This window comes from Pseudomassariella vexata (assembly GCF_002105095.1).
Source record: "Pseudomassariella vexata strain CBS 129021 chromosome Unknown BCR38scaffold_9, whole genome shotgun sequence".
NCBI lineage: Eukaryota > Fungi > Ascomycota > Sordariomycetes > Amphisphaeriales > Pseudomassariaceae > Pseudomassariella > Pseudomassariella vexata.
The window spans coordinates 1692586-1709205 of record NW_024467964.1 but is presented as its reverse complement, the minus strand read 5'-3'; the positions used below and the strand labels follow the sequence as shown (position 1 = coordinate 1709205).

The following is a 16620-nucleotide window of genomic DNA, read 5'->3' as shown; positions in this document are numbered from 1 at the left end:
AAGGAAGCAAGGAAGGAAGGGGGTCTAAGCCACTATCTACACTAGCAACTGTACCTCTTTCGGTCTAGAGCATAAATGTGGCGCTCAATCCAATAGTTACTATCTAAGTCCCCTGAACATACTGATTGCTTGATGAAGGGACAGGCAGCTACTGTGAGTTTAGCAAACCTCCGAGTGACTTATAGAAATATTACAATTTTTCATGAGGCCCGGCTGAGTTTCTTAGCCAAGTGCTCCCTAATACCGAGGCTGCCAACGAGCTTATTTTCAGGTCCATAACGGATGTTCAAGCTGTTACGTCGCATCATGAAGACATGTAAATGCATCACGTCCTCATTAAATAAACGCTCTGTTGGTATTGTAAACTCCTCGTCTTGGACATGACACTTCCCAACGCTGTCAAATCTGATCTCACAAGAAACCGCCTCCACCGTAATCATCATCTATGACGAACCCGCCGTCCAAATCACCGTTGTTGCTCTCCAGAGCCCCTCTATCTTCGTTATCATCCTCCTCATTCACAATCACCTCTTTATCCTTATCGACATCCATCAGATCAGTATCTCGATCCTCGTCGTCCGAAGCATAATCGTCCCGGTTTTGCTGATATATCCTCAAATGAGTCAAGAACTTCTTCCAAGCCCTAAGTGCCAAGCGAGTTCTCCTCTCCCGTTCCATCTCAGCCTCCTGATCTTTGAGTCCGGAGATGATAGTCTTGACCGCTTCCTCGTGCTCAGCAGCCACAACCACACCGTAGAGTACTGCCGTGCCTTGTCTCCCTTTGAATTGGAAACCTGTTAGTGCTGGGGCATAGTCGATGCCCAAGGTGTAGGCAGCCTGGGCGGCGAGGTCATCAGCGACGTATGCACCTCCTTCTGGTACCATGCTGGGTACGTAGACATCAAGGTTCCCGTATCGATTCTTAGGGATGATCCCGTTGACGATGGCAGGTGCATGGTACAACACCGTTTGCTCCTCCGTGAAAATCGGGGTCCCCGCCATACCCTCGTCAGCATCATCACCTTCATCGCCAAATGAGTCTCTCTGTTTCCGGGCTGATATCGGTAGAAACTTGACAGGAATCTCGTCAGCCCGTACTTCCCTACCCATCCGGTACCACTTTTCTCTAGTCCGTGCAAGTCGAACGTCCTTTCGCCTGTAGATCCTCTCCAAAGGGCCTTTACTACCGGCGCCAACTGTTCCCGCAGAGGATGCGCCAGGAATCAGGACTTCGTTTCTTCTGAAATGCCGTTCGAGGGCGTAGATTGGGTGGTCCTTGAAGTCCACTACATTGCGAGGCATAGGCTCTCGCGCTTCTGCAGCGTTCAGCTCGTTGCTTTCGATCTGATCCAGATCTGTTGTGTGGCCGCGCCAGTAAGTCCTCAAAGCCTTGCGCCACCACCTGTCGCCATGGGTCATGACGCTTTCTATACGCATCTTCCTTGTCTTAGCGTTGTAAGCCTTGACATAACGTCGTGTCACGTCTGTGGGTGTCCCATCTGCCTGAAAAGCCACAACGTATGTCATGCAGTTCTCCCGCTCACTTGCTGGCGGCTCAAACACGCGGGGTTTCCAGAAAGACTGAGTGACCAGAGGGTCTGCTGGTTGCCATTTCTGATGCCCAACATCAAGAACCTCAACCCAGTAGACAGGAAATGGGCACTCCCTGATCTTTTTTGGTGCGCCTGATGCCGGACGCGCAGGACTTACAGTAGTCACTATGGGAATCTGAAAAGCAGCCGCATTTGGATGACCTAAACGCCAGCGGGCGGAACGGGATTTGGAGACTCCAGGACTGTCAAAACTACTGTCGTATTGCGGTCTGCGCGCGTATTGCTCTTCAACCGACAGTTTCTTCCTGGATTTGGGCGGGTTCGCCATTGACGGTCCGCCAGACACAAACGACAAGGGTTGCAAAGAACACACAAGGCGAGCCTCGATACCGGCACTACGAAGCAGTGCGCAGTACAACTGAGCTCCGACATCACGCGAGCCTTTGAGGCTTTTCGCGGCGTCACGGAAATCCGCTTTGTCCATGGACGACTCTGCGTCATCCGGAATGCTATACTGCAAGAGTGTTAGCCGCTAGCCTAGGTTACCAGCGCCAAAGCCTTCCTACGTTTTGCAGATGCTCTTCAGTATCAGCCCAGAGTGCTCGGCGTAAGCCCCGCTCTGTTATCTGATATTTTGTCTTGAACATAGTCTCAACTTGGTGAAGACCAGTTTTCAGTGATTCAGCTTGGCCAAACTGGGATAAATGAGTTCCCGGGTTCAAATAGGCAATCATTTTTGATGTCAGTAGTTTGCGCAGAGCCTTTTGAACCACGATATCGTTGCACCATCGATTCCGCCGGGCGACGTGAGACAGCAAGCACAGAAGATGCGTCTTGTGTATTTCAACTCGGCGCTCCTTTTCTGTCTTGTTGATGGGCTTGCGCCTCTCCACAGTCCGGCGGGGGTTCGAATTGAGGCGAGCGGAGAGATCCAAGTTTAGTTCCTTCGGCGCCTCCTTGGTGTCGTCAACATTTAGGTCAGGGAATGAGAAGTCGACGTCTTCAAATTGCATATTTTCTTCTTCAGAGTCTTCGGAGTCAGAGTCCCGGACCATAGTTTGGACAGTCGCTACTGGAAGACCAACGTCCTCAAACTCGATATCCTCCTCTTCATCGTCACTTCTCCCCTGGTCTGTTGCTGATGGGGGCACAGACGTCTTTGGAGGAGGCGCGAGTTCCCTTTTCTGCCCAGGGCGTTTTCTCTTTGGTGGTCGCCCAGGAGGATCGGCAACGGAGCATACGTCTGCTTCGGAGAGCATGTCTCGATAGACATCAGGTATCGCATTGCGACCAGCAGATCGAGTCTGTCGCGACGACGAGCTTGAAGCCGACGCATTTCTGGCACTTCCAGGCGCTGCGCGTTTCCGACCTGCCATGGTGATGTCATACGCTCGCGATTGGACACGGCAAGGCGAATACAGAAATCGAAGGTATCAGACAAGAAAACAAATTTGGATTACGTGAGTTTGTCAAGGTCATCCATTCTAAGGAAAAGTTTTGGAGTCGTCACTTATTGTTCCAGACAATAGGTGAAGATCGTCAGAAGTTCGAGGTGACGCGATGAGGGGCTAACACGGAAAGAGCGCCACGGCACGTGATTACCTCCTAGACAGTTTGCTTAAGTTGCAAATGGGAAGTGCAGCTGTTGCACTATCGTGACGTGTTTGCTGACTATTTCATGTTCTTTCATTCTGGTGTTGGTCGATCGCGATTACTTGCGACATCAGCACCAGTTTATTCAATTGATCGCAAATTGCTCACATCCGTACGTAACCCACAGATAGTTGGACCTACTGCTGCAAAAATGGGGCCCCACTCATATTTTCAATGACGGCTCTTTGTTGCCAAGAGGTTACCATCTTCATTACAGTCCCAGGTTTTCGAAGGACGACGACTTCTCTTGACCTTCCGAGGTTGCGAAAACACGTTGCATTTGACAAATCGTGTCTTTGTTGCCATATCCAACCTATCGAAAGGAGTAGCCCTGCAAGATGAAGGACACTTACACCCTACCCGCAGCAGCGGATTTCCATGTCCACCTTCGTGATGGAGACGTCAGCAAGGTCGTCACGCCGACAATTCGATTTGGCGGCGTGGATACGGTATATGTGATGCCCAATTTAGTGCCACCAGTTACGACGGTGAGCATGGCTCTCGAGTACAAAAAGAGACTGCAAAACATAGATCCCAGCATCAACTACCTGATGGTATTATACCTTCATGAAAGCATCGATGCGAATGTCGTTCGCCAGGCCAAAAAAGCTGGAATTGTGGGCATCAAGGTAGGACTTCTGTGGCTCTCTGCATATGGGAGGTTTTCTAAAAACCTTTGTTGCAGTCGTACCCAGCTGGTGTCACGACCAACAGCTCCTCGGGAGTGATCAGTTATGAGCCATTCTATCCCGTGTTTGAGGCCATGCAGGAAGAAGGTCTCGTTCTCAATCTTCATGGAGAGGTTCCGAGTGACGGAAAGGATATTACCGTCATGAATGCCGAACCCAAATTCCTTCCTACACTCCAAGATTTGCATCGCAGGTGAGCAATTTCGTCTTGGCAACTGATTTCCCTTGTCTTGTTCTATGATCTGACTTGATACCCGTGAAACGTGTCATGAGTAGTAATTGCTAACACGAGGACTTGGACAGATTCCCACGCCTACGAATTGTGTGAGTTTAGCCCTGTTGCACTAGGTTGACTATGTCTAGACGGCAATACAGATCATGAACTTTGAATTCCGATGTTAATGGGACACGTTCTTGACAGGCTGGAACACACAACCACCGCCGATGCTGTCGAAGCTGTCAGGTCCTGTGGAGATACTGTGGTAGGAACCATTACGGCCCACCACTTGTCTATACTGGTAGATGGTAAGTACTTCCAGCGAACGCCTTCTTGTCATCTGTCCTGGAACCGGCACATACTAATACATGTTTCTGAATAGACTGGGCTGGCAATGTTGTAAGTTAACTTGTTGCGTATTATCGATAAGGGGGTCTAAACATTGCATAGTTTTGCTACTGCAAACCTGTTGCCAAGGTATGCTTTCCACAACACTATTACGTGACCTATACTCACTATGAACAGTTGCCGGCAGATCGACGTGCTCTGCTGGATGCTTTGGTCAACAGCGATGGCAGGTTCTTCCTTGGAACAGATTCTGCACGTAAGTCGACTCGGTTGCCATCGCCGAATTTGTTGCATCTAGTGGAGAAACTGACAGTGAATTAGCTCACGACATCAGCGCGAAGAAAGGCAAAGGCAATGCAGCAGCTGGTGTCTTCACCCAGCCATACGCGTGTCAGTATGTCCTTTCGGCCCTAGAAGACGCCATCGAGAGAGGAGATATCAAGGATGAAGCTGTCACCGAAGAGGTTCTCGGGGGCTTCTTGGGTGAATGGGGACGAAAGTTCTATGGGATTGCACAAAGCACCCAGAAGATCGTGCTCAAGAAAGGCAGCGAGGTCATTGCAGAGTCGATCAAGGGGCATGGCGTCGAGATCGTTCCATTCCAGCAAGGAAAGCCAACGTGGACTGTCGAGTGGCAGTAATGCGATAGAGCCAGCTAGGAACTAACGCAACCTCCATCACAACGTTTGACGGGCTGACTGGGAATCTTGCGAGGTCTCTGAACCTCTGAGGCGAGCCTATCGCCAAGAGTCAACTTGCAATTTATTCCTTGACTCGTGCGTCGGCTTATGCCAAGATAACGCCTGTACATGCCACTCGACATCAAGCAAATACAGCAGGTAGCTACCACCGACTCCCAGGGAGCGTCTCGCTTCAGTTGTAGACTTGATAACCTTGATAACCCACTTCCTCCCCACTTGCCCGCGACTGACAGACAAGAAAAAAAAACAAAAATTTTCGCATCAAATTCATTTAAGGGGAAGAGGATCTGAAATCTCAAGCTAAACAATGTGCCACGATATGACGCCTGCGGCCGTAGAAATTTTACGCACAGCCAATCGCCGTTTATCACTCATTATACAATGGAGGTGTATCATACGGTTGATAAGTAGCCAACCAATCCATGACTGCGGAAGAATCGGCAACCAGATGACTGTGTCAACGCTGGCACCCGTTTGTTCCTGGACGCTAACGTATCTAGGGCTGTCGAGGAACATCGTTGGCAAACTAGCCGGGTGGGACGCTGACGTCGCTACGATAGTTCCAACCCGTTGGCATTTGGCATGCGCACTAGAGCAACTTGGCACTTGAATTGCCACTAGAACGCAATTGGGTTTGCGGCAAACGTGTGCAACCCTCATAACGTTGAGGGAAGCCCCTCCAACTTTTTTCCTGTCACCCTCTGACAAGCGAGGACCGGATGACCAAATGGAAGGCATATGGGGGCAATTCTGTTAGTCAAACGTCCGTAATGCAAGCTTCAATCAGGTAATGCCGTGCGTCCTGGTCTTGCGTTACAGCGGGGTCGTACTTCACATGTTGCGTCTGTATGGTTGCATGGTACGTTTGGAATCATAGAAACTCCGGGACCCGCTGTGTTCCCAGCAGACACCCCCAACCCCCCAAGCTCGGAGCGAATTTTTTTAAGCGACGGCGCGCGATAAGCCCAGTTCTGCCACTCGAGGTCCTGCAGGGGTCGAATGCACATGTGTGAAAATCCACTAACTTATTAGATTAGCACCCGAAATTAGCATTAAAATGGAGTGACAAGAGCCCAAAAAGTCCAAGTGGGACAGCGATCGCGGGAATCTATGGCGGCACCAGTAAACCAGTAACAGTTCCACCAGTAAATATGGGGACAGCCACTATGTGGGTGGCAGAAATTGAACTTCAAGACCTCAACGGTTAACTTATATTTACATAATAATACCCTCTGCCTCTCCTGCCTCTGGGGCGTCACGACTGTTCCTGCATCGTCTCATCTCTCGTCTGTCTCGTCTTGTCTCTCTGGTCTTACCTTCTTTACCCACGCTCGCCAGTTTTCCAACGGCATAGCCTCGAGGTCGCGACAGCTCCTAAATCCGTATGTGAATTTGCATAACACCCACACCTCTCCTACATTGATCCCCGCCGAGTCGGAGCCTTTGCTATTTCTCCAAGCGGCTAAACAGGGGAGTTTTCCATGTTGGAATTGGCGGTGAAAGCAGCTCCGAAAATCCACGTCTTTCTGCTAACCTCAAGTACGGCAGCATCTGCTCGCAAAACGGACTTTTAGGAAATTTGACTTTCCACGACTTCGAACCTCGACCGTCGACTCCCGGCAATCCCCCTCCCCCAAATTTTGAACCATGGCCGCCCGTCCTCAGAACATTGGCATCAAGGCCATTGAGCTTTACTTCCCGAGCCAGGTACGTCGTCTGCCCCTCAATTTTCCTCGAAAGTTGCTCTGCCCCTCCTCCGATCTCCGAAATCGCAAAAGACCCCTACTTACTTTTTTTCGGCGCCCCGCAGTATGTTGATCAGGTCGAGCTCGAGAAGTTCGATGGGGTCAGTACCGGAAAGTACACAATTGGTCTCGGGCAGACCAAAATGACTTTCTGTGACGATCGGGAGGGTCCGTTACGATATGCCCCCGCTTGCTCCCCGCGCGTTCTATCGTGGCTAACGAGGTCTCTTTGTGTGCTACTACAGACATCTACTCTTTTGCCCTAACCGCCACGTCCAACCTCATCAAGAACTACAACATCGATGTCAACAACATTGGCCGCCTCGAGGTGGGCACCGAGACCATCCTCGACAAGTCCAAGTCGGTCAAGTCGGTGCTGATGCAGCTGTTTGGCGACAATACAAACATTGAGGGTATCGACACTGTCAATGCCTGCTATGGCGGCACCAGCGCCCTGTTGAACACTGTCAACTGGTTCGAGTCGTCAGGTTGGGATGGCAGAGACGCCATTGTAGTTGCTGGCGACATTGCCCTCTACGCCAAGGGTAACGCCAGACCCACTGGCGGTGCTGGCTGTGTTGCTATGCTGCTTGGACCCGATGCCCCCATCGTCATCGAGCCCGGCTTGCGCGGAACCTACATGTCGCATGTGTACGACTTCTACAAGCCCGACCTGGCCAGCGAGTACCCCTACGTCGACGGCCACTACTCGGTCAACTGCTACACCCAGGCATTGGACGCTGCCTACAAGGCCTACTCCAAGCGCGAGGCCCTGCTGTCCAAGACTGCTGGCAATGGCCATGCTAACAGCAATGGCGCTGCTGCCGCTGACAGCACATCCGTCAAGACTGCTCTCGACCGTTTCGACTATCTAGCATTCCACTCCCCCACGTGCAAGGTCGTCCAGAAGTCTTACGCCCGTCTATTGTACCACGATTATCTTGCCAACCCCGACAGCCCGGCTTTTGCAGAGGTCCCTGGTGAGCTACGCGATATGGACTACGAAAAGTCCCTAACCGACAAGGTCGTGGAGAAGACATTCATGGCCCTCACCAAGAAGCGCTTTGCTGAGCGCTTATCACCGGCCATCCAGGTCGCCACCCTCTGTGGAAACATGTACTGCGCCAGTGTGTGGGGTGGTCTCGCCAGCTTGGTATCACACGTTGACAGTGCTACTCTGCAAGGCAAGCGAATCGGTCTTTTCAGCTACGGCTCTGGCCTGGCGGCTACTTTCATGTCCCTGCGCATCAACGGCAGCACCGAGCAGATTTTCAAAGTTTTGGATATCCCCAACCGACTGGCTTCGCGACGAGCAGTCCCCCCTGAGACTTACGAGGCTGTATGTATAATAATGCTCATGTTTGATATTATGCGCGCTAACTGTCCAATTAGTTCTGCGAGATGCGCCACCAGGCTCACCTGCAAAAGAACTTCGAGCCCAAGGGTGACATCTCCACTATCGTCAAGGGAACATACTACCTCACAAAGGTGGACGACATGTTTAAGCGATCCTACGCTATCAAGGAATGAAGAGAGCATTGCGAACCTTTTTTTTCTGTTTCGAGCATAGATCATCATTTGTTTTCTTGCGGTGTTGCTAGAGACAGACGCACTTCTTCGTTGCCCTTGGTTTCAGCTAGCCTCTCTGTACTTCCGATGAACGCATACACCATATACCGAACACTTGATGTGCACTGATGGTTTGCGGAATAGATGGAAGCTATGAAGGCAGGCGGCAAATTCCCCCGCATCCAACGATGGGCCTTCAAAAAAGAAAATGAAAACCTGGCTTGTATATATCGAGGCCCCTCATTCTCGAACGATAATAGCAGGCGACGCGCACTCTGATAGATTTCTTGACGACCACGATTAATCAAAAATGCATAAATTTTTCAAGAATATCTCCATTGTTTGATTTTATGAATGAGGATGACTTCGAACGTGAAGAAATCCTTGGAGAGCACAGTAATTATTGTTGACTTGCATTGTAGGTGTTCCTAGATGTAGCTGTTATTACGTAAGATTACTTTATCCTCCAGCCCGAGGATGACGAAAAGCAAAAGGGGAAAAAGAGAGAAAATAACAAAAGGATACCCAGATTCCATGATGTGCGCCGGTAGCCCATATGACCGATTTCAATTCATTACTTGTATCTCACCTATCCTGTTTCTCATTAGATTTGACCAGCCATAGGCTGATTTGCTTACACATGCTTCCTGATTCTGGTATTTTCTACGATATACCTCGATAGTTTTTCTTGGAGGCATATTTGAGATGGATTGATTCGGTGCAATTTGCATTCTGAAGAATAAATTTCCATCTCAAAAGGGTGCAGTAGGTTACTGGCTTCCGTGGTTATAAATACACGTGTATAGAAAGCGTGTACGTGTGAGGCTGGGGAACCCGACTTAATCTTGGCTATTTATGAATATTGTCGCCAGCTTCCTCTCGAGAAGCTCCTAGTAGACCTTCGCACTACAGATGTTCCGAAACGTGTATATACACAGGGGTAGTGTCTATTATGTTTTGATACGGTTTAAAGTGAGTGATCGAAGTTCACGGGTATTTATCTGTGATTTGCGAGAGAGCTTTGGCTTTCGGAGAGGAGGAGAGTGTTTTGTTTCTCATATGCTGCGTCCTACCCCTACCTACCTCCCCATTAGTTACCAAGCCCGGAGTTGTGTAGTACATCGCAACCATGGTAACAGAGTGTAGATGTTGTATTTCTTAAATCCAGATTTCTTAAGCCCCAATTTCATCTCATGTGAAATTTCCAGCCGTTCTGGCAACTTCACTCGGGAGCAAAGTCTGTTCCTCCATCGCGAGCAGCTGCTGCAGCTGCCCCCACCTATCGCTCTTCGTATATAGAGCCTCGATGGCTCCATTCTACATGTGTGGATATATCTGGGCTTGTGCATAATCGATGAATACAAAGCCAGTCTCGTCTGCCTTAAAGGGGAAGTGTTGATTATTGATCGACGCCAGATTCGACGAGCAGACGTTGAGCGCCATGCGGCATCTTATCAACCCGAGATTGGAGCGCATGGATTTGGAATCAATGTGATATTGGTCAATGTCTAATATACTAGCGTCTTGAGGCGTGGCGTCCGTCAGGTCGATGCCTAGAAGGTTGAGGTAGAAGTCTTGTAGATCGTCCCCACGAGGTCCCGGCGTAGTCGGGGAAAGGGCGTGTTCGCTCGCTTGGCTGGCCTGGTTCTGCTACTCTAGATTCCTTGCCAAGCATGTACAGGAAGGTTGTGCAAACTTGTAACAAGACAGCCTCGCATTCTTGCATTGTGAATGAGAGCTGCCACGGATTCGGCGCTGTCTCCAAATGCAAAGTAGTAGCCGTCGGTGAGGACGTTTCGCTTTGTTCAACCCAAGGCTCGATAGGATCTTGATCCCACCCCATGGATCACGGCTGCGAGTCTTCAGTCCAGGGTTCTTCGAGTTCTAGCAAGAACTCGCAGGCAGTTTTGTGAATAAGGCAGACCTTGTCCTGAAAGGTTCTCACAAAGTTTCCGCAGATTGACTTCAAATGAATTTCAAATGGATAAACCAGGTTGTATTCCAGGTCGTGTAATCTTTTCGAATCTGGCCGGCGTGGGAGCTTGCCCGTCTACAGGGCATCGTGGTCAGGGGTTACTGCCAACGCCATGCTCATTTCCACTATTGTTAAGGGTCTGGTGGCGACCGATATGATACTCAGCATCTTTCGAGCCTCGGCGGCATCTGGGCGGGTAGAAAGGAGCTCTAAGTAGATTGTGTCAATATCCTGACTTTCCAGGAGTCCGTCTGGCCCGTGTCGTGAGGCACCGGTCTCGACTTTCTGCACGAGAAGTTGCAGGATGAGGGTCACCTAGAGGAACGTCCGGTCAGCACGTCGTATCAGCTGTTTCTCGATGCCCTCAAGCAATTATTCTGGAAGTACCTTGAACAGTCGGCGGGTTACGCTCTTTGTGCTGTTTCCAGTTCGACCTGGAGAGATCTCCCATCAACAAGGACGTTCCAATCTCCGGAGTGGAATTCATCGATTTGCGGGCGTCTCTAGCCAGGTTTGCGAGGTTGGCCATCACAGTCTGGAAGCGCGGCTCGTTCTTGTGCGAGAAACGGCACATTGTGCAGTGATTACTATCGATGGGTATGGCTATATTTGCGATATCTGCACCACGGTGAGGTATTCCAAAGAAAAGCACGCTAGTGATGCGGGTTCTGAGAGAAATATACCTTTCACTCTCGTAGGCGCGAATAACAGCATGCTTGAAGACAATACCTCCGAGGCTGTGACAGATGAAGATGCTCGGTCAGCTCTGTTTTTCCATACTGATTCTCGCAGCCAGAGGGCCTTCTAAGAGCTGGTCAGCAAAGATGAAAAGATCCGAGATGGATTTGCTGAACTGGACGGCCGAGTTGTACGAGAAGGACATGACATGGGCAAACTTGATCGTCATGCAGTCCCGTAGCCAGTTTACCCCGGTCTTCTCATCAGTCCAAGTAGTCTCGTAGTGGCCATTGAGCCCGTGGACCGCCACGATGTCGGCCATTTCAGGAGCGTCGGCGTCCCTGTCAATAACGGTATGAAACCCGAATCCATTGTCGCCCGGCTCTGGCCCCGTTCTCTCGGCTTTAGACTTTTTCCAGGTATTGGAAAAGAAATTTATGAGACTCATGAGAACAGGTGTAGGCACAAAACTCTATAAGTCTTATCTGAAGAGGAAATACTAAAGATTCGTTCCTTCCATGAACTTCCCATCTTGCCTCATACAGTACCCAATCGTCACCTCATTTACCAATATCGACCGAGCCACCCCGGCCAACTAGCAGATGCAGTTACGACGTAGGTGCAGTATCTCACCAATCATTTCAGGAATATCCATGCAGCTGACAAAACCGTACCTCGAAAGTCCCGGTTTAGGTGGTCTTACTGGGATTTTGGAAGTCGGCCAAGTGGCTCAATGTCGTGAGGCAGTTCCAAGGCGCGAACAGCAAAGGTACAGTACTTACAGATACCCCCGTTCCTTGGATAACGGCAACTTCACGGTAGGTTGACATGGTCTTACATCTATATGTATACATGCTATTCCATCGTCCAGCTGCTGGCTATACCGCCTGTAAGAGTAATACATGCCGCCAGCCACTCTGCAATCTACAGCACCTTTTCCCTTCCTTTATCTCCATTCCATTTCCACGTCGCATTCCGATGCATCAAATAATCCTTAGACTGAATCCCTCTCAGAATCCCGACTAACCCCCCAAGCGGCCATGTGCTCTTCACCATGGCCTTCCAGCCTGTTTCAGGTGGCGCATCCTTGACCCTCACCTTATCAAACACAGTCGGTAATGACGTCGCCTTGTACTTCTGCCTCAGACCATCGTACCATTCCTTGTTCCCGTACGTCTCCCAGAACTCGTCTTGCTCGTAGTACGTATGAGCATAGAGCCATTTCTGGCCGCCCAGCTCGTTGACCTTGGCCTCGAGGCCCCGGTTGACTTTGACGAACGCTTCCTTGTCCGCCGGGCCCCAGCCCCAAACACCGATATTCAACATCTCGCCTGCACCCTTTCCCCTAAGATGTGGGTGGAAGGTCGGACCCTTTGGTGTCTTTAGCGGGCAGAGCCACAGGGGCCAGATGTTCAGCTTGTCGGCCGTGTAGTCGATGAACTGCTCCGCCGTCTCGTACGGAAGTCCTAGGTCTTGCACGAAGAATTTGGCGCTCTCGCCACTTGCGTGTAGTGCGCGGTATAGCATGCGCGTGTGCAGGAAGTCGTCCAGGAACCAGCGGAAGAAGCGGTTAAAGGGGATGGGGCGGAAGTATTCGAATGCAGCAGCCCCGACCCAGAAACCGCCCCTGTCGTATCGAAAAAGGTACTCGGCCAATGGTATTGTTTCCGTTACAGTTCCCGTAGTGCCTGTCGTCGATGTTGACGAAGGCACAGCCTTGGTGGTGTCCTTGACATGAAGATAGAACCAAGGATCCCACGGCCCGCTAAACGTCCTCAAGCTCTCGCCCTCACGCGGCCCATCGTCCGTCATCTTCCCACTGACAATAACGCCATGGTCCTTGGAGAACAGAATCCCATCCACATAATCATTATCCTCCCTCGCGCACTCCTCTCTGACCACCTTGATCGCCTCGGCAATACTGCTGGTCCTCCGATACGTGGTTCGCACGAACTTCTTCGCCTCAATAAGCTCCAGCTCCAACAACGTCGTGACACCCAACGTCCCCACCGTCGACGCCGCCGCCCGGAACAAATCCGCATACCTAGTCCCCGCCCGCGGTTCGGCCTCCACCACCTCCCCATCCGGAAGCACCATCTCGACCTTCTTCACATTCTCGTCAAAATATCCCCACCGAAAACTACTGCTCTCGCCCGCCGTGCCCGCGAAGCCTCCCCCCGCTGTAATCCCAGGAAACTCCATGACGACGGGCGGGACGAGGCCGTGCCGGAGCGTGTGCTCAACGAGCCGGTCCATGGGGACGTTAGGCTCGACGAGCGCGGTGCGCTGTTCTGTGTTCACCTCGAGTACATTGGAGAGTGCCGATATATCGACGAGCCGGGAGGCTTTCTTGAGGTGCGCTGGCCGGGTTGAGTTGGTTGAGCCGTGGGTGATGCGGTAGGGTTCGGCGCGGTCGAAGAAGCCGCGGATCGTGGACGAGATGAGTCGCACGGCGGCGCGGTGCCGTTCCATTTTGGGGTTGAGAACGTTGGGAGTGGTTTTTAGAGTTCTAAAGGGTTCAATGGCTTAGTTTCTAGGCATAGTTTCCTCCGCCCGTTCCCCCTTTGCGCCAGCGTTGTGTCAACCTGGAGGCGCATGAGGCGGATGCGCGGGTGGTTTGAGAATTTTGAGTTCCGACAGGGGAGCTGGAGGCTGCAGGGTTCCTACGCTGATCCCCCGTAGAAGCCGCTGGGTTAGGGGAGAATTGGGGAAGTCGCACTCAGCCAAGATCTCCCAGTTGCGGGTCACGGGAGCCCAGGTACGATGGCACGATTTCAGATGTGTGTGAATTATGGCTGAGATGCATCATTCTCCTCCGGATAGGGCTTTTACTAAGTCCTCGTTACTTGGTTACCTAAAAATAGAGAATATCGTGTGGTTACGCATGATATGTTTTGTAACTCATTTCAAAGAACATGGATGTATATAATCTCCAAAACCTTCGACCCTCCCAATCTGTAATTTACAGCACTTGTATGACCTTCTCATCTAAATCCTTTGAATGTTTTAAATAGTATGAGTACCTTAGTTCGGTCTCAACTCTCACGATGAAAATTCACCTAATTTTCGACGCGGCATGTCGCTTCATAGCTTGGCTATGGGCGCACTTGGCATTGAATCCGTTCCAATCATCATATAAGCCATCTTCCTCAAGTCATCTTGGCTGTGCGGGCTAAGACTATCCACGTCGATTTTAACCTCTTCGCACGTTCTCGCCTTGATCGTGGTGTATCTCGATGCGATTTTTGCGGGATTCTCGACAGCGACTTTCATGAAATTAGTCAAGCCGGCTAGACAGCGAGCCGCCTCAGGCCGTTTGGTCAAGATAAACGCAAACACGTGCGGCATCGCTTCATACTCCTCAAACACGACCGGAACACCGTCGTGGCTGAGCTTCTTGACCAGCCACTTTCCCTCGTCTGCGAGGCACTCCCAGCCGCAGGTGAGGTACACGGGTGGTGCGCCCTTCCAACTTTTACTTAGTGTCAAGCTGGCCATTGGGTGAAGCAGGTAGTCATCGTCGATGAAAACGTGTCGTCGGGGTGGGTTTGAGGGCCAGGCGGCACATGGGGGATCTTTCCTATCTAATACGTTTGGCGGCGGTAAGTAGTCCCATGTCTGGTTGCGTTTCCACGAAGGCATGCCCTGGACCACGTCTAGCCAGGGGGAAATGGCCGTAACGCCTCCGGGGAGGGGCACATGTCGATCTTCATGAAACCAAGTGATCCGTTGGTTTTGTCGTCGGATTTCGAGGAGAGTCTGGAGAAGGGCTAGGCTGAGATTGCCTCCAGCACTATGAATCCAAGATCAGAACCTGATCCTTGATTTTACTAGTACGTATACTTACCTATCCCCGCCAAAGACAATATTTTCCGGCGGAACCGCTTCATGGACGGACCCGGGCGGCGGGTAAAGCAAGGTGAAATAAGAGACAAGTGCGTCCAGGAGGGCGGAAGGAAAAGGGTGCTGCGGTGCGAGACGATATCGAACAGAGTATACTCGGCCACCAGTCAACTTGGAGATATTCTTCACGGCCGGTCGATGAGACGCAGGGTCCATAAGATAGTATGCGCCTCCATGAAAGTAGAGCACTGTAACGGGACTCTTGCAACCCTTCATCATCCGCAAGTACTTTTCCTCCTCCGTGACCGCCGGTGGTTTGGCTTCGCGACTAGCATCCTCCCGATAACCCGTCCACTCTGCCTCGACTGGCACAATCTCAGGAATCCTACAATCTGCACTTCCCGGTACCAAGTCCCGCTTTGTACCCTCGATGGCGGCTATCAAAACATCTCTGATGCTCGTATCTGGTGGTACAACCGCGGCAACATGGCTCACCCATATCCTTCCTTTGACAGGCACATCCCGAGTCGTGAGCGCCTGCAGTTTCGTTATAGATTGTAATTTATTTTGTGGAGGATCGCATAGCCTCTGCAATATTGACACCAGCAGCACACTCTTCAGGTCCAGATACTTCGAAGTCTCTGACTTTCCGAGGACATGTAACAATATGACCCGACTGATGAAGGGTAACAATGGAAGGATGACGCGCAAAATGGCAAGCTGTGCCTTTGCCTTTTCCTTAAGACTCCCCTTTTTATTTTCCATTGTTGAAGGGATAGGTATGGGCTGTATAAAGAAAAATGGCGAAAAGATTCCTGCGACGAAGATCGGCGGAGCGTCGAGCCTGGTATGTTTTGCTTCCAATCGGTTGGACAGTCAGTCAGGGACGAATAGGGTTGACAAGGATCCAATCGAGAACCAGTTTAGAAAATCGGAATCTCTGGAATTATGTACTTCCGCAAGAGTCCCGACCATCGACAAAAAGTGCGCTTCACACTGTTTTGTTTGATGATGAAGATGAATGGCAACGGGCCCCAGTCTCAACTTTTGGACGCTGACAGGGTGCCTCCTAGTTATAGCCCGAGGTGGAATCCCTGCGTACAATGACGCTATACTAGTCAATTGCGACCTGCTTCGAATCACAAGGCAAGACAATCCAGCCTATGGAAGTCACTTCGCATGAACTCGACACACTAGCAACTGCTAGGCCAGGTTCACTGAGCAAACCGTTCTGGTCGGTAGACTCAGCATCCGGGAGAGACGTGCACTCATTTGGAATCGTCGTCCCATACGATATAGCTGATAGTGCCCAAAATGGCAGTCTTCTTCCAATCAATCCGGAAATTCCTAGAATCGTGGAACCAGATGTGTGGCACGCTACTGTATACCACTCGAGACGGCATGTGGAAGCTGTATGCGGTTCTAGTTATTCAGGACGATCCTTGCTTTGCAGACAGGAAGAACAATCGGGCGCCATAGACATAGAAAGATCGGAGTTGTGGATCATTGCAACCGATAGAAGGTCGCGACCATCGCTTAAAAGAGTAATTGTCGCGGGCCTTCGGACGGTCCAAGAAAATCGTTGGCACCTGCCGCTGAAACCAACCGCATTGACCACCTTTTTGCATGCACCCCCATTTTGCAGGGAA

General features: G+C 50.9%; 6 protein-coding genes across 6 annotated transcripts; 2 read left to right on the top strand and 4 right to left on the bottom strand.

The window, feature by feature from the left end:
- Positions 1–411: 411 nt before the first annotated feature.
- On the bottom strand, positions 412–2929 carry BCR38DRAFT_486797 (uncharacterized protein; the record flags this gene model as incomplete). The annotated part of the gene is made up of 2 exons (XM_040864073.1): positions 412–2067; positions 2120–2929. The coding sequence occupies 2 exons, from the start codon at positions 2927–2929 to the stop codon at positions 412–414; spliced, it is 2466 nt and encodes an 821-aa protein (XP_040714363.1).
- A 286-nt stretch (positions 2930–3215) lies between these two features.
- On the top strand, positions 3216–5185 carry BCR38DRAFT_241874 (dihydroorotase). The gene is made up of 8 exons (XM_040854397.1): positions 3216–3835; positions 3892–4088; positions 4199–4219; positions 4317–4420; positions 4495–4511; positions 4563–4589; positions 4638–4716; positions 4782–5185. The coding sequence occupies exons 1-8, from the start codon at positions 3545–3547 to the stop codon at positions 5099–5101; spliced, it is 1056 nt and encodes a 351-aa protein (XP_040714362.1). The 5' UTR covers positions 3216–3544; the 3' UTR covers positions 5102–5185.
- Positions 5186–6554: 1369 nt separating this feature from the next.
- BCR38DRAFT_241854 (hydroxymethylglutaryl-CoA synthase) lies at positions 6555–8458 on the top strand. Its single transcript, XM_040854396.1, has 4 exons — positions 6555–6868; positions 6972–7074; positions 7152–8245; positions 8299–8458. Exons 1-4 carry the CDS (start codon positions 6809–6811, stop codon positions 8434–8436), a joined length of 1395 nt encoding a protein of 464 aa, XP_040714361.1. The 5' UTR covers positions 6555–6808; the 3' UTR covers positions 8437–8458.
- Positions 8459–10525: 2067 nt separating this feature from the next.
- Positions 10526–11576, bottom strand: BCR38DRAFT_486794 (uncharacterized protein; the record flags this gene model as incomplete). Its single annotated transcript, XM_040864072.1, has 3 exons — positions 10526–10765; positions 10845–11068; positions 11231–11576. The coding sequence occupies 3 exons, from the start codon at positions 11574–11576 to the stop codon at positions 10526–10528; spliced, it is 810 nt and encodes a 269-aa protein (XP_040714360.1).
- A 101-nt stretch (positions 11577–11677) lies between these two features.
- On the bottom strand, positions 11678–13761 carry BCR38DRAFT_438959 (uncharacterized protein). The gene has a single exon (XM_040860600.1). It carries the CDS (start codon positions 13598–13600, stop codon positions 12053–12055), a length of 1548 nt encoding a protein of 515 aa, XP_040714359.1. The 5' UTR covers positions 13601–13761; the 3' UTR covers positions 11678–12052.
- Positions 13762–14212: 451 nt separating this feature from the next.
- Positions 14213–15736, bottom strand: BCR38DRAFT_347163 (Alpha/Beta hydrolase protein; the record flags this gene model as incomplete). Its single annotated transcript, XM_040856318.1, has 2 exons — positions 14213–14921; positions 14976–15736. The coding sequence occupies 2 exons, from the start codon at positions 15734–15736 to the stop codon at positions 14213–14215; spliced, it is 1470 nt and encodes a 489-aa protein (XP_040714358.1).
- Between the last annotated feature and the right edge of the window lie 884 nt (positions 15737–16620).

Excerpts from the sequence above, each read along its gene's own strand:
- BCR38DRAFT_241874 (XM_040854397.1), top strand. The coding sequence starts at position 3,545 with ATGAAGGACACTTACACCCTACCCGCAGCAGCGGATTTCCATGTCCAC. Across the intron at positions 3,836-3,891 it reads CTGGAATTGTGGGCATCAAG|TCGTACCCAGCTGGTGTCAC; the intron begins GTAGGACTTCTG and ends CCTTTGTTGCAG. Across the intron at positions 4,717-4,781 it reads CCTTGGAACAGATTCTGCAC|CTCACGACATCAGCGCGAAG; the intron begins GTAAGTCGACTC and ends ACAGTGAATTAG.
- BCR38DRAFT_241854 (XM_040854396.1), top strand. The coding sequence starts at position 6,809 with ATGGCCGCCCGTCCTCAGAACATTGGCATCAAGGCCATTGAGCTTTAC. Across the intron at positions 6,869-6,971 it reads AGCTTTACTTCCCGAGCCAG|TATGTTGATCAGGTCGAGCT; the intron begins GTACGTCGTCTG and ends GGCGCCCCGCAG. Across the intron at positions 8,246-8,298 it reads CCCCTGAGACTTACGAGGCT|TTCTGCGAGATGCGCCACCA; the intron begins GTATGTATAATA and ends CTGTCCAATTAG.
- BCR38DRAFT_438959 (XM_040860600.1), bottom strand. The coding sequence starts at position 13,600 with ATGGAACGGCACCGCGCCGCCGTGCGACTCATCTCGTCCACGATCCGC.